At 38.5% G+C, this 15,976-nt stretch overlaps 1 protein-coding gene across 1 annotated transcript; it reads right to left on the bottom strand.

Annotated features, from left to right (window-relative positions):
- Positions 1-349: 349 nt before the first annotated feature.
- On the bottom strand, positions 350-2,443 carry LOC140226989 (nanos homolog 3-like). The gene has a single exon (XM_072307427.1). It carries the CDS (start codon positions 2,301-2,303, stop codon positions 1,671-1,673), a length of 633 nt encoding a protein of 210 aa, XP_072163528.1. The 5' UTR covers positions 2,304-2,443; the 3' UTR covers positions 350-1,670.
- Between the last annotated feature and the right edge of the window lie 13,533 nt (positions 2,444-15,976).

Raw genomic sequence — 15,976 nt, 5'->3', positions numbered from 1 at the left:
TGATATTGGTACTATAATGACCCATGGTACTAATTGGCTAAGTGTCACACACACAACACCACACACACACAACACCACACACACACACACACACACACCACACCACACACACACACACACCACACCACACACACACACAACCACACACACACACAACCACACACACACACAACCCCACACACACACAACCCCACACACACACACACACACACACACACACAAGACTTGAATTTGTAAAATCCCTCTCAAGGCATCATACACACACGGAGTACACACTGACACATTTCCCGATTAATCATTCACAGAATTCCAACTCTTCACAAGCAAAGGAATACAGAAGACAACTTGTCTAAAATTCATAAAATTTATATTCATACGAAATGAAGATATTGACCAATATAAGACACTTGGCAAATGATATTACAATCTCAACACAATAGATGTATTAACTCCTCAACTGAGGGTTGACTCAACTTTTTTTCCCCCTACATAAACAAAGATGGCAAGAACTTATGTGCGTGATCAGTGACAAGATTGTCTCAACATGCAATTGATTTTGCAATGTCCCTTTTCTCTAGCAAATATGGTCAAGACAGAAAGTTACATATTTACAGAAAACTAGAAAATTTGTAGCTAACTGAACCATTAATTCCGATGTCGATGAACAGATTAGATGTCAAGATTAATTTAGATTACATTTTAAATATTATACACTTAAAAAATCACAAAATTAAGTAAACTGCTCTGTTAACAGCAAATTTCATTACAATTTGATATTCAAATGAAGTTGGGATGATGAATTCGCAAGTAAAATAGCCACTGGCATGATAATCTGCTTTTGGAAGAATTGCGACTAAGAAATACATACTCCACAGAGTAATTATCTCACAATAGTAGCAGTCATTACTGCAATATTAGACGAGGTACTCGATCAAGTTTGGTATAAGATTTTACAGTATAAACTTACTGAAAGTGGGAGGGCATCGTCTTTCCACAAGCCAGATAAGAGGTGAATACAGGCAAATAGACCTTTGGTATTATATGTACACATCAAGTCTGCTTGTTCAAAAAAGAGAAAAAAAGTGATATATAAACATGTGGAAATTGCCATCTTTTAAACTTGGAAGTGGCTACTGTATGTACCACACAGTACGCATACCGAACCTAATGTACCGAGGAACTGATAACCATAGTATTTTATACATTGCATATTAAAAAACGCATACATATGACAACTACCACAAACAAGAATGCACTAACCGATTGCGGCGGACAATGAGCAATACATGCATAGGGCCCCATTGCATGAAATAAAATAGGCCGCAGGCAATTTCACTTGGCAAGATGTTCACGACATGAAAATTATCAAACTCATTAACTACAGTAAAAATTACATTTGAAACACACAAACAAAATCTACGGATAATAACGAAATAGAATATATAACTTTACAAACAATGCAATGCAAAACAAATGTTCATGCAGCTGCAGTTCGTAACTCAAGATAAATGTCCCTCGTCCTCTTTGTGGTCACCGTCACTGCTGTCCCGGTAATGATGGAAAGGTGCACAATAAATATCATCCGAAGAAAAGAAAAAACACTGTCTAATTGTGTAGACTTCAGCGACGTCCAACTCGGTTCAGCACACTAGCATGGATTCCTTACGACCTTATATGTACCCGCCGCCGCCGCCGCCGCCGGAGCCGCTGCCAATGCAGGAAGAGGACCTCCTCCGACCAGTTGAGGTCCGTGGAGTTCGGTACTGCGACGAGCCACCCGAACCGATGCTGCCAATGGTGCCCGGCCCCGTTGGCGAAGATCCAGACTCCTGCTCCTTCGACAAAGGGCAGTACTTGATGGTGTGTGCCCTGTCACCGTTTGTCCCACACAATGGGCACGTGTAAGCTCGAAGAATAGGGCAGGTCGTTCTCCCATCATCGGATTTCAACTTATGGCTCCCATACACTATCTCCGACTCCCCGTTGTTCTTGCAAAAGACACACCATGATACTATAGGTGGCCTGTTACCGCCGAGCCCTGTGCCAACTCGTCCACGATTCTTCCTTGCCGACATCACCTTACTGAGTTCAGTAATATCGGAGAGCTTGATGGGAAGAGGGAGAAATCCAGTATGGTGACTAACAATCTCGTTGTTGTTGCAGTCACGAGCACCTATCGGCGCATCGACGCCATTCTGCTGGAATTCCAGGAAATGTGCAGGTGCATCCTCCGAGACAGCTTGCTTCGACACCGTAGAAACTAGCTCGGTGAGGCCAAAATAATCTGTGAAAGGGTGATACATGATGGCGCCTGTTCACGAGCGAATTGAGAAAGATCAGGTACAACAGCTGAGCTGAGCAATAGACTAGTAGTAGAGTCGGAGAACCTCGCACTGTGCTTCTCCAGTGAAAACAGCTGATTTAATACGATCGTAAGAACTACTTTGGCGAATTAACTCAATACCTTGTACCGCGTGCGGGTGAGACCGATGAATAATAAATTAATAAAGTTCTTTACGTCCTTTTGTGTCTTCTGTGTGTTGCGTCGCACCAATAGAATCGGCAGCTCAGAGTTCCGAGGCCTGGCTGTTGCTATGATTGGTCAATCTGCTTTCGCGCTCTCGTCCAATCATATGAGATGTGTAGTTCCCAACGTCGTGATTGGTGGCGACAGCCGCTTGCGCCTGCACTTTGATGAGTAGGCGTGGCAGAAATCTTCACGAAAGAGTGACCGCCGTTCGTCGCTTGAAATGATGTTTAGGTTGTGTGACCTCAAGATGAACTTTATGCGTAAGCTCATTTTCATGTACACTGCACGAATATTCATTGAGATCATGGACCCTACCACTTAGTAGGTCCATGTTGAGATGAACTGAACACGCTATCACAATTATATGTGGGAATGCAATAAGCTAATTTAACTCATTAGAAATATCAACACGGAAGTTCTCGACTCTACAGATTGCAATGAGAAAAGCAAGTATTATGTTATAAGATTAATAATATGGCAAGATAATCATAGATCATAATGACAGCAGTTACGACAGAATGATATTAATAATTACGAAATAATGATTACAAATGATAAGAATACATTGTAGGTATTCTTCGAGCGATTCATCAACGTGGTACTGTACATTGTATTTAGATAGTGAGTGGTGTGGTGGTATCTCCACAGAATGACATTCGAACCGAATACATTGTAATCCCATGCTACATTGAATACATTGAATTTTCGCAGTTTTCGAACTGCTTTCGAGTTTAAGTTTTCCCCCTTTCTATCGCAATTAGGAATTTCCTGACGTAGATGATCCATCATTGTGTAATAAATACCTTGCCTGCTTGCGTTACAACAATGCAGTCCACGGGAGACACATTTCCATAGTCAAAACACTCGGTTACACAAAGAGTAAAAAGTATGAGGTATCAACAAGTCAATGATATATACGAAATACTTTCTGCAATAATGAGCAAATATACAGACTAATAATAGAACAAATATGAGTTTGTTGAACAAGACTGTAACCATCACGCGTGTATTGATTGCGTGTGCTTTGAAGAATGTCAAACTACAACGCTTTGAATAGCTACTGAATCAAGTACACATAACATCATGTACACGTAGACCACAATTTCATATGGATGAATTGCATGCCATTGCGGAAATGTCATTGACAATGAGCATAATACTCATATAAACAATTGTAATTTGGAAGATTTGTTTCATCTTGTGGGTCAAGGATTATACAGTCTGCTCCGGTGCCGTACTAGTATATTATATGGCACGAATTGGTCTGCTAATACTCGTGACCTTTATGTCGTTACTCATTGGCACTTGAAATCAGAAAATTAAGAAAAAAACAAAACAATAAAAACACACCCTACTGTGTACAGTTCTAATAAAGTCAACACTTGCACCAGCATTGAACACATTTTCCATACACTCTCATATCAATACAATCTTTGTTGTCATCGCAATGTGATGCTCGAAAAGCTAGCGGTCTGGCTTGTTTTTCTTTCTTTTCTTTCGTTTTCGATGAGTGTAAATGATGCATGTGTTTTTCTCTCTTTCAAGGCTGTCGTATCTTCAAGCTATACATGCTTATTTGACGTCAGTGTACTGCAGTCACAATGCATGAACCATAATTCCGTCAAATCAGCTTGTTTTACTATCCTAAGTAACTCTCATTCGATGTGTTTTCTCATTTTTTTTTCTTCACTCTGTTAACAGTCCATTGTAAGCGTAAATTTCTATCATGTTCGGATGTACACACAGTATGCCTATGTTGAAAAAAACGGTACAGCTCGTTATTCCGAAGGTTCGTTTTTCCGAATTTCATTTTCGGATGAACAAATCTTCGGAATAACGAACCTTCGGAATAACGCCTCAAATGTTCGGATTAACGAACCCTTTTTCATTTTCGGATTGACGAGCCTTCGGAATAACGAACCTTCGGAATATCGAACCTTCGGAATAACGAACAGCACCCAAAAAGACAACAAGAAATTTCTGCATTTCATTTGTGATATTCAATGCAAAAAAAAAAAAAAAAAATACGAATAAAGGAATTTTAATTTGAAATGTCTGATACACACACACAATGTATACCTACCACTCTCTCTCTCTAGGCGTGCGGTAGGAATATCAGCATCATCACACTATATATATATATATATATATATATATATATATATATATATGAAGAGTTTGTTTGCAAAAACCGATAAGTCCATTTTTGAAGATTTTGAAGTATGGTCTCTGTCATAAAGTACAAAATAATACCTTTTAAATGATATATTGGTCACTACATATAAAAGTACATTTTTGGTGTTATGGTCAAAAGAAGAAAAAAATTCGTATTATTCTCTTTATTTTTCTTGACCTTTAATGGCAAATATCTCCATTTGACAAATATGGACTCATCGGTTTTTGCAAACAAACTCTTCATATATATATATATTATCAGAGATACACGTGTATGTAACTCATCTTCACTCGGACTATCTACGAGGTCGCTAAACCTGACTATATGCCATTACCGGTACAATATGTGTACTTATTTCAGCGCCTTTGAAGAAAATCAATTCTTTCGTGTTTTCTTTGACACACTGAGTCATGACAGCAGAAAACGGCCACGTGTTATCTGTGATGGATCCGAATGGACGCTCCTTTCATTTTGGTATAATGCATTGGAAGTAGCCGCGTTTCATCTACCCTCTCCTTACCGACAAACTGTGTGTGGGAACAAAAGGAAAGGAGTTTAATAGTTAATCCGCCATTGCCGAACTACCTTTTGTTCTTGACCTCCACTGGGTTATAAAAGGTGAAGAAAACGGCAGTTCGCTTTAATCGCTCTATTGTTTCTCTGACCGTGACGAAGATGCCGTTTTGAATAGATGGGCTAATCTACTGAGTATTGTATTTGTCTAAGTTAAAGTTCGAAAGGCGGTATGTCAAAAAAGATAAAGCCTGATAAAAGCCTCGTTGAAAGTGACTCTCCCGGCCACTAGGTCTTTTTCTTTTTTATTTATTTAACACAAAAGACAGGAAATTCTTTGTTTTCTGGGACCCTGTCAGTCAGCAGTTTGGGCAAAATTCATCTGTCAATCATGCTGGAGCTGGCCGTAGATTGTGACAGGATTTTCCCCCAGCATCTCTTATACGAAGTGATAGATGGTGGATACATGATTATTAATTGAATTATTAAAATTTTTTGCAAAAATGGAACATTTTCTAAACTATCCATTGTACAATCTAACCAGATTTTCAAGACTTCGTTTTTGTTATCGAGTTATAGAGTACCGGGCTTCAGGGAGAAAAAAAAAAAGAAGAGTGAGCGACTTCAAACAATGTTGAGTAAATAAATTTTTGCAGTTATACGCCCATCAAGCCGCCTTGTAAACGTATGATAGATAATTCTGTCAACGGACTTTATTGGAAATTTACATCGGTATTGTTTATATCTAAGTGGTCGCAGTAATCTATGTCCTTAAGAGACGGGAGGGGGTCTGAAAAGAATTACTCTCAATATAAAAACCAGCGCAAAGTACGAATTCATGTCAAAATGATAATGTCACGACATGAAGGTGAAAGATACAAAAGTAAATGTATGTTGACCTCGAGTGGAACAAAAGACACGCTCTTATCAATAGTCAGACTTGACATAAGCTGATGGTATTTAAACGCGTCCAACAATACAACTTAAACACGGCGCGTGATATTCAAACTTTGACATGTCAATAATTCAATGAAATGATACTCGTAGTTGGCCTGTGCACTAATTACATGATTAGCATTAAGTTCGGATGCTTCGATTACATAATTATCAACTGTATGAATTTGAATTAGTTTTGGGAAGTATCGTCAAATTTTATGCTTAATTTAGAACGACATCAGAGAGTCAAAAGTAGTTCCACTGTGAGGTAGGCCCAAAAATTTATTTGTTTGTTTTTGTTTCTTTTCTTTTTTTCATGGTTTGTATTCACGCATACCATAATAGCGTCGGGTGATACAGCAGTATCATAAGGCCTGGGACATGCGGATGTGCAACAATTACTAGTACGCAGTGGCTGTAATCAAAAGCACTCTCATGCAAGACATAATTATGGTAGTCATCTAAACTAGCTGGTAGTCACGAAGGATTACAGGCTGCCACATCGCCTAAACCAATCATTGTTGGTGCAGTTCTCACGCTTTATCTCACGCTCGGCTACTACATCCTTCTTTCATATCACGTATGGCGTGATCCAATTACTCATTTCCAAGTTAATCTAGATGTAACAACAATAAAGACAAATTGGATAATCCTGATCAATTTATTTGTTATTCGATATTTACTCTCCATGGCATCAGTTAAAGGGAAGGTAAACCCAAAGAGCAATGTGGATTGAGTGAAAACAGTAACATTATAGTAGAACGCATCAGTGAAAGTTTGAAGAAAATCGGACAATCGATGCAAAAGTTATGAATTTTTACAGTTTTGGTATTGGAACCGCTGGATGAGGAGACTACTAAAGGTTATGACGTATGAGTGGACAACAATATCAAGAAAATATAAAGAAAATTCCACACAAAAAAAAAAAATCATTTTTCATCAAAATTACAAATTCCATCATCTTGATACCGACATATGTTAAGGTAGCAATATTCCCCCTGCTTTCTGAAAGCGGTTAGTCAAGTGCTCTTTCACAATGCTAGAAAAGTTAATTTTTTTTGTTGAATTTCCTTTATATTTTTTGTATTGTTGTCCACTCATACGTCATAACCTCTAGTAGTCTACTCATCCAGCGGTTCCAACACCAAAACTTTAAAACTTCATAACTTTTGCATCGATTGTCAGATTTTCCTCAAACCTTCACAGATGTGTTCTGCTAATGTTGCTGCTTTCACTCTATCCACATTACTCTTTGGGTTTACGTTCCCTTTAAAGGGATGACAGAATATTGGTGGAGATGAGAATAGGGCTTTTAACTTTTGCGAGATACCAAGAAATTCCTTATGAAATAGTACAGAGCATATCATTTTAAGAGATTTTTAAAAGAAAAATTGGGTTTGAAATGACTGAAACATCCTAAAACGAAGTAAAACAAAGCGATCGTAATAAAAGGTGGGTCCCGCATTTTATTGGAATTGCTCTGTTTTGGATATTTCAGCCATTTCAAAAACAATTTGCATCAACTAAACGTTGAATTCCTCATGGTATTACATGCTCTTTCATATTTTATAAGAGGTTTCTCATTATCTCGCCAAAAAATGTTAGAAACCTGAAATTAGGTCTCAACCAAAACTACTAGTATACAATCCCTTTGAAGGGGATGGCTAGTAACTGATCAGTGGGAATCAGTGGGAATGCTGGGGGATGATTGTTCCAATCCTTGTGGGATTTATTTAAGAGTACATTATATATCTATTGTTGTGTGAAAATTATTTGCTTCAGAATGGTATCATATTCAAGTAATGTGCAGTTTAATGTTTCCAGGTTAGCATGCCTGTACAGTGACGGGGTGATCGTACACGTATAAACTGCACATTACTTGAATATGGGACCATTCTGAAGCAAATAATTTTCACACAACAATAGATATATAATGTACTCTTAAATGAATCCCACAAGGATTGGAACAATCATCCCCCAGCATTCCCACTGATCAGTTACTCGCCATCCCCTTTAAGGCCTACTTCGAATTTCATTCAAACTTCGCCTGATTAAGGTCGTTGCCCTCACATAACCGCAAAACGTTGAGTCAGTGGCCTACTTATTCTTCGTCGAAGAATTCTCTTCAAACCTATATTAGGGTGTATCTATGGGAGAGATTCATATACAAAATAGGGGGGGGGGACTGGGTCCCGATTTCTAATTTCAAAGACACATAATTTGCATACTTGATACATAATTTACAAATTTCGGAAATCTAATTTCGCTGTGTATGTTGCTGAGAAAATAAACTTTCTTTGTATATGGTTTGTTAGGAAATCGAAGAAAAAAATACTGCATAGCGAAATCATGAAACTAAGGTCATCAAATATTGTGGGCAATGGCCGAAAGACTTTGAAAAGGATTGAAGAGGAACTCCATCTTATACTAGTTCAAAAGTTGTCTGAAAGGAAAAGTAGAATTTACACGCACGACTGTGAAGTTTCGCTGATTTTTTTTCCCACGAAAACAGTGCGTGAATAGTCAAAATAGATGTGTAATCGCCTCACAACTTGCCATTAGTTATTTGTCTGATAGGTCAAGATCTTGACAGTCAAATTCATCGGTGAATTCAGATTAATTCAGTTGATTCGTTATACATGTACACAATTCGACTAAATTCAGAGATTCCAACACACACACACACACACACACACAAACACACACACACACACACACACACACACACACACACACACACAGATTCTTGTATAAAACTCGGGGCCTTGACCACGAGTAAACCCGCCGAGACAAATCGCGCGAACATGCGCATAGTCTATGGTATACGCATTATGCTACGTCTACATCATCCGCATGCAACGTCCCTTGATGCGCTTACTTCTAACTCCGTGCGCTTGGATAGATCCGCGCTTCTATAAACCCTCGTTTTTAAATCCGAGGCCCATTTGGCTCTCACAACTTTTTATTTTGTCTTGAGACCCAGTTAAATCGAGTATAAATCTGTTTAAATTCCATTTTGGAGGAAAAAATCGCTGCCCCACCGTTCATCGTCATCACGGTCACAGAAACAATACAGCGATTTAAGCGAACTTCATCTTCTATATCCCAGTGGAGGTCAAGAACAAAAGGTAGTTTGGCAATGGCGGATTAACCATGGAACTCCTTCCCTTTTCTTCCAACAATTTGTCGGTAAGGAGGGGGTAGATGAAACGCGGCTACTTCTAATTATACCAAAATGAAAGGAGCGTCCATTCGGATCCATCAAAGATAACACGTGGCCGTTTTCTGCTGTCATGACTATTGTGTTAAACAATACATGAAAGAATTGATTTGAGCAGGAGAAAATGCATCTCATCAAAAAATTTAAACTCCAGCGAGAGAGCGGTAGGTTTTGCAAAAATGAGCCTCATAGAGCCGGAGTGATAGCTCCCAACGAAATCAAGAGGGTTAAGTCGGCAAACGTCAATCATAATAGGGCTGAATGCCTTAATCTTGAATTGCGTAAATGCAAATTATAAAGAAGGGGACCATTATTAATCAAAAAATAAATAAATAAAAAATGCTTGCAAGATCTCAAGTTCATTCAATGCAGACAAGCGTATACTAGTTATCCTTGTAGTCAACCCTGGTTCCCTGCTGACACAAACCCGACCAAGAACTTGTAAAAGTCCAGCAATAGCGAAGTGACAGCAAAGAGGTTGAGTGACAGCCATGTCATTGGAAACATTCTCCCGGCGCAAGTCATATTAAAGTATGTGTGTCGGTTTATGTAAACATGTGACCACGCCCCTTATTGTTTGGTGACAGAATAAAACAAAAATGGGGAAATCGATCGATTAAGGTTTGTTGTCCTATATTTGCGAATTCCAAGCATTTACGCCACATTTTAAGTAGGTAAATAGAGTTGTTTGTTGTGTGTGTGTGTGTGTGTGTGTGTGTGTGTGTGTGTGTGTGTGTGTGTGTGCGCGTGTGCGTATGTATGTGTGTGTGTGTGTGTGTTTTGTAAGTCATTGGCATTGCGATTTGGCAGTCATGCGAGACACAAACGTGTAAACAACTTTTAAATGGCATGGCTAATCCGACATTTTGCGAAAAGAGAGCAGAATGAGGAAAAAAAAACTGAACGAAACAGTTAAATTTCACGAAGGACTTACAAAGTGCAATTTCTATTAGGCAAATCGAGTCACACTGATGACAGAATACGAGTCTCCCGTTAAAACAGTTTTGACTCATCAATTCATTTCACATTGTTACAGATTCATGAGTGAAAAGAATGCTTGCCTCAAGGAAAACTCGTAGGCCTATTCCGTAGACAAAATGGTAGATGTATCATAAACGCATATTTCCTGACAGTATTCATTTTGTGAAGCGAAAAACCAAGAAATGCAAGTTATGCAAACAAGGCCAAAGAATACCAACATTGATTTGCATCGTGCATGCATTACAAACAAAAATAAAAACGAGTTAAAATCGACTGTTTTCAAGCTACGAAGGTGGCATGCCAGTAATTATTCTTCCTTTGATTTTTTACCATCATTATCATCATAATTCATATCTATAATCATGGCACTACAGTTGTATTTCAAACGGGTCAATAAGGACGTTCAACTATACTGGAAAATCTTAGAAGTCCATCAATAGTGCATGCCCTATGAGCGAGATGTGAAAAGGTATTTGACCTTTTAGGTTGACCTGACGGTTGACTAGATGCGATTAACGACTTGTGCTTATTTCATTTCCAATATCTATACAAGTATGACAAGTAAATATCGGGTCACGCATTGAGTGAGTTTAAGAAAACAGCAAATGACTTGAAGGGAGACTATCATTCCAGGGCGCAGCCGCAGCGCAGCTGCGTTGAGGTCAATAGAGGACAATAATAATGTACACTGCACTATACTGTACTGTATACTTTACACACTTTACATACTTTACACACAGACTTAATCGATCATTGATTAATTCATGCACACGTTTCTAATGTCAATCAGTGTCACAACAACATTCTAAACATGCTTTCCTGCTTTGATCTCATTATCACCACCGACAGCCATCGATGGAGAAAAAAACAAGACGGCGATTTGAGAAATCTAAAAACTTTATGCGCAGAAGACAGTATAACCCTTTAAATTAAGAACAATATTTAGTCATGTGCAGTTGTAGCGTAATAGGACATTATAATTGGGAAATCATCGCTCAAGCAATATTGCGCAATAACTTTATACTTTCCAAGACAACGCAACTATTTTTGGCAGGTTGATTGCGATTTATAAAATGATTTTGCCCATTTTCTCGCGTTTCTGAGTAAACATAATTATAGACGTGCTGCGTGTCAACAAGTTAGATCACTTTGATAGTAATTACCAATTTTGTGACAAAACCCCCCACATTTTAGGTTCAACTGCTCCCCATCATACTTGTTCAAAGGCAGTTGAGTCTGAAAAGGCCCTTCAGCCAAATATGATCGAAATGAAGGAAAAAGTTATTTTGTCAGTGACGATAAACGAATACACAATCATAACAATCGTCATTGGGCCGAATGCATAAAACAAGCAATTGCTTGTAAGCAATTGCTTCAAGCAAAAGCACAAGCTCGTCTAGCACAGGGGCCGCGGAACGTTTTTCAGTGTGGGCGGGGCTGCGGGACTGGGGGGAGGGATGGCAAGGTCAAGACCCCCCCCCCCCCCCCCCCCCTGCTTAGACGGGAAGAATCTAAGGGCGGAATCTTTGGGAATTGAAATTCATGAGTTTTGTGATTTTTTCCGATTTTTTTTTCGATTTTTTTTTTTTTGTACGAACCAAAAGTGTGTGTGTGTGTGTGTGGGGGGGGGGGGGGGGGGCTGCAGCCTCCCCCCAGCCCCCCCCCCCCCCCCCCGCTTCCGCGGCCCCTGTAGCAAAAGGTCTAGCTCAAGCAATTGCTTAAATCTATATGCATAAACTTTTGCTTTAATATGCTATTACCTTTTGCTTGTCCCGCACAAGCAATTGCTTGCGTTTTCAACAAAAGGGACTTCACGCCTGTGCGAACACAAGAACAAAGGCGAGTGTGACAGCATGTACAGTATTTGAAAGGGCATGTGTGTGAGGAAACATTTCCTGACATAGCAGAAGAGCTATGAAATGCACATACAAACACATACACACACATCTATACACACACACGTATTACTGGCTGATTCCCATCACTGCGGCTTATAGTAGCCCGGATCTGCCAGATCGCACGCGGAGAGAGGTCAGGATCTCCTTGCTCGCCACCGAAGTCAGACATCCTGATTTTCATCACATTTTGCGTGCTAACCACTGGACATTCCCGGTGTTGAAATGAAAAAGTGTCTTGCACTACTCAAGAGTAATTTCTTGTAGATTTATACCGCTCCTTCACAAGTGTGGTCTTTCTTTCATGAATATGAAAATGATTAAAAAAGGGAACGTTCCGGTTAAGCAAAAGCTCAAGCTCATTTTACAGAGCTTGGAAAATCGTAAGCAATTGCTAGCAAGAACTAGCAAAAGGTACGTTTTATGCATACGTTTTTAAGCAAATGCTTGGTCTCTAAGCAATTGCTTGAGGGCAGCAAGCAATTGCTTGTGCTTGCTAGCAAAAGCTTCTGCTCGAAAGCAATTGCTTGTTTTTATGCATACGGATTCGAGTAAAAGGCTAGCACAAGCAATTGCTAGCGTTTATGCATTCAGCCCTATTGTCCAAACATCTGAAAGATGTAGGCCTACATGATCCGCCTGACGGTGGTGATAATGGGACCAAAGAAAATCCTCCGTTGAATAGTCCATGTGATAGGCCCATGATCCTGCGCAAATTCTATTTTAATTCAAACTCTCTTTCTCGCGATTGTAAATGTCGGAAGAGTAATGTTTGCCCCAAACTCATGACTTTTCTATATAAAATGCAAAGGGACGAGAAGCTACGAGAATTCGCCCCGAACTGTGCACTACCAATAAAGTGGTTGTGCAGGGTTCTATAGCCATTCTCTACCGGGGTCCTGTTTTATGCAGAGTTTTAACTGTTGTCATTGATTGTATATAGTTGATTTCTATCATAAGTCTGTATGCAGCCTGTGTGTTTTAAGGACATTTATAATCGATTATCTTTTGACAAAACGGGACCCATTAAATAATGTTCTATAAAGTCCCGTAGACTCTTAATTACAGAATGCTCAAGAATCCCAAGGCAACTGATTTTGAACGATCGGATGTCGGAATAGGAAATACAGGACTTTGATATTGTGTATAGTGGGGTTAGAAACAATTTCAAGATAGTTTACTTGTGTTTCTCAAGAGCTCCCGCTGGGTTCTTTGTTACGAAATAAAGACTATTTGTCTCAAAACAAAGAATGTCTTGGTTTAAATGGAAATGATACTGATTAGTTATGGCTCGCAATACATAGAAACAGTTTTAATTGTTATACATTAGATACTAAGTTAATGTCTTTTTATTCTAAAATATTTCATAACGCAATAGCCCTCAACTCATTTTTGTATAAAATTGGTCGAAGTGATTCTCGATTGTGTTATTTTTGTAAGAAGTTTCCTGAAACCTTGAAACATCCAATTGTGTGATTGTACAGTAGTTGCTCACATTTGGAAAAAAGCTTTCTGATTGTATTGACAACATGATTAACAAGAGGGTTACTACAGTATACCTAGATTTTAATTACCTATTTGGTGTTGATACTGGAAATAGGCACGGCATATATATTATACTTTTTTTTATTCTACTATGAAACATTAATTCGCTGCAAATTTCAGCAGGTAGATTTAAATTTCATATCCTTTATGTATTTTGTTCGAATGAAATAAACAAAAAATGAATATAAAATAGCTCAGAAAAGGGGTAAGTTGGGCTGTCATAAAAAAAAATGGACACTGAATAGTTTGACTCCTCTTCCCCCTCACACGTAACTACCACAGTGATTAATCAGTAAAGTAGTGTTACTTTATTCTAATTTTGTGCAGACATGGGTAATATGTAGTGGAGTCCTGCTTATAGGCAGAGTAGTTTTAGTGTTTTTGGAGTGAATGATGGGGCATTTGCCATTTATAGTTATTATGTTAGAGAGACTGGTGGGGAGCTGACCTTAGTCGACAAATCTGTTTTTGATTCCTTTTTCTTTCAAAAGTGGCACCGACCGTTATCTCAAATTATTGTGAATGCTTTTCCCTGTTATTGTGTAATTTCAATACATGTAATTATTATTTTATAGAACGTAATTTATTTCTATGGCTCTTGTTATGGTGAGACTCCATACTGCATATGCAGGGAGACATTTTCGTTGTGTTGTGTTGTGTTGTGTTGTGTTGTATTGTATTGTATTGTATTGTATTGTATTGTATTGTATTGTATTGTATTGTATTGTATTGCGTTGTCTTGGTTGTGTGTTCATTTAAAGGCATAATTTACCATTTGCAGATGAAACAAAAACCAAGCATTAATGCTTTAAAATAGTTCTAAAATGTGAGTTAGGGATAGAAACAACCACTGTAAAAATTTGAATCTGTATTATCAATGTTAAGTATTGTTAAATACATAAAATGTGAACAATGGTTATAATAAGAATACTTCCAGACTAAACCGTCTACAGTTATGGTTTATTGAGAAAGATACTGATATCTCCTTATATTTTAGGCTTTATTGCGAAAATTGTATATGGTAGGACGTTTTGTGATACAACAGATCTACACATATGCATAAAAAGGTGATATCTTCAAAAATTTCAAAATCACTTCTCCCAAAGGTAAACTGGACCTTTAATGCTCCATTGTGCATTATACTTTCACAGGTATTATGATATCTACTTTGTTTCATGGCAAATGTTATAGTTTTCAATAAAAACAGAAATATAAAAAAGAGCGCCCGCTTGGTTTACACAAGACGTAATTGTATTCGTTGAAAGCTGCAACCCGTCAATCACCTGTTTCGTCCCTAGTTCGGATACTGAATTTGAAGTGCATTCTTTGCCTCCTGCATAAACTGAAAAAAAAAAGAGAAAAAAAAAAAGACGAGGAGTTTTCTTTGAAAACAAGAAAAGAAGATATTCCTCAGAGCACGGTCCAAAGTCATACCACTACGAGGGAGTGCCACCTCCGTGGTCGTACGTCCAAGCAACACTGCACCTGTGCGCAACACTAAACAGGAAAGCTATTCGTTTTAGAATGAATTGGATGAAACGCTCAGATAAGAAATATTTCGTAGTGGAACGCTTTACAACAAAAGATGGCAAAGTTGGAAACATCTGCAAATCATTCTTTGCGTTGAGCTGCAGTTTGAATAGCATACATCCTTGGAATATACAAAACTACTTGTGTACAGTGTTATGTTCGGGGCATCGGTTTCATCATGGACCTACGACACATGGACATTCATCGCTCGTTAATTGATTCATGCACCTGTTTCTGAAAAAAAAAAAGTGTCACAAAATATTTAAACATGCTTTCCTGCTTAGATCTCAGCATACATTGTAACCGCCTACAGGCAGCCTGGATTAAAGCAAGAGGGAACTTTGTGAGATCGAAAAACTTCGTGCGCAGAAGATAACTCTTTTAAATCGTAAGAAAAATGCACGTGTGTGCATCAATGAAGACTGAAATATTATCGCTCAAGTAATTTTAAAAAAAAAAGACCTCCGTTATATCGGTCCATGTGTGTAGTAGATCCATGGTTTCATCAAAGTTATTGCCAGCCCTGACGAGTTGTCAGTCTTTAACAATTTTAGTAAAATCCTAGGTCTTGATTGGTTGAGAAGCTCTGGTCGCTGACTGTTACTATGGTGATTGTCAGAGACTGACAACTTGTCAGGGCTGACAACTTT

The sequence above is a fragment of the Diadema setosum genome, chromosome 4, assembly GCF_964275005.1.
Source record: "Diadema setosum chromosome 4, eeDiaSeto1, whole genome shotgun sequence".
Lineage (NCBI taxonomy): Eukaryota > Metazoa > Echinodermata > Echinoidea > Diadematoida > Diadematidae > Diadema > Diadema setosum.
Note: the sequence above shows the minus strand (reverse complement) of the source record. Positions and strands in the feature narration are given on the sequence as shown.

Excerpts from the sequence above, each read along its gene's own strand:
- LOC140226989 (XM_072307427.1), bottom strand. The coding sequence starts at position 2,303 with ATGTATCACCCTTTCACAGATTATTTTGGCCTCACCGAGCTAGTTTCT.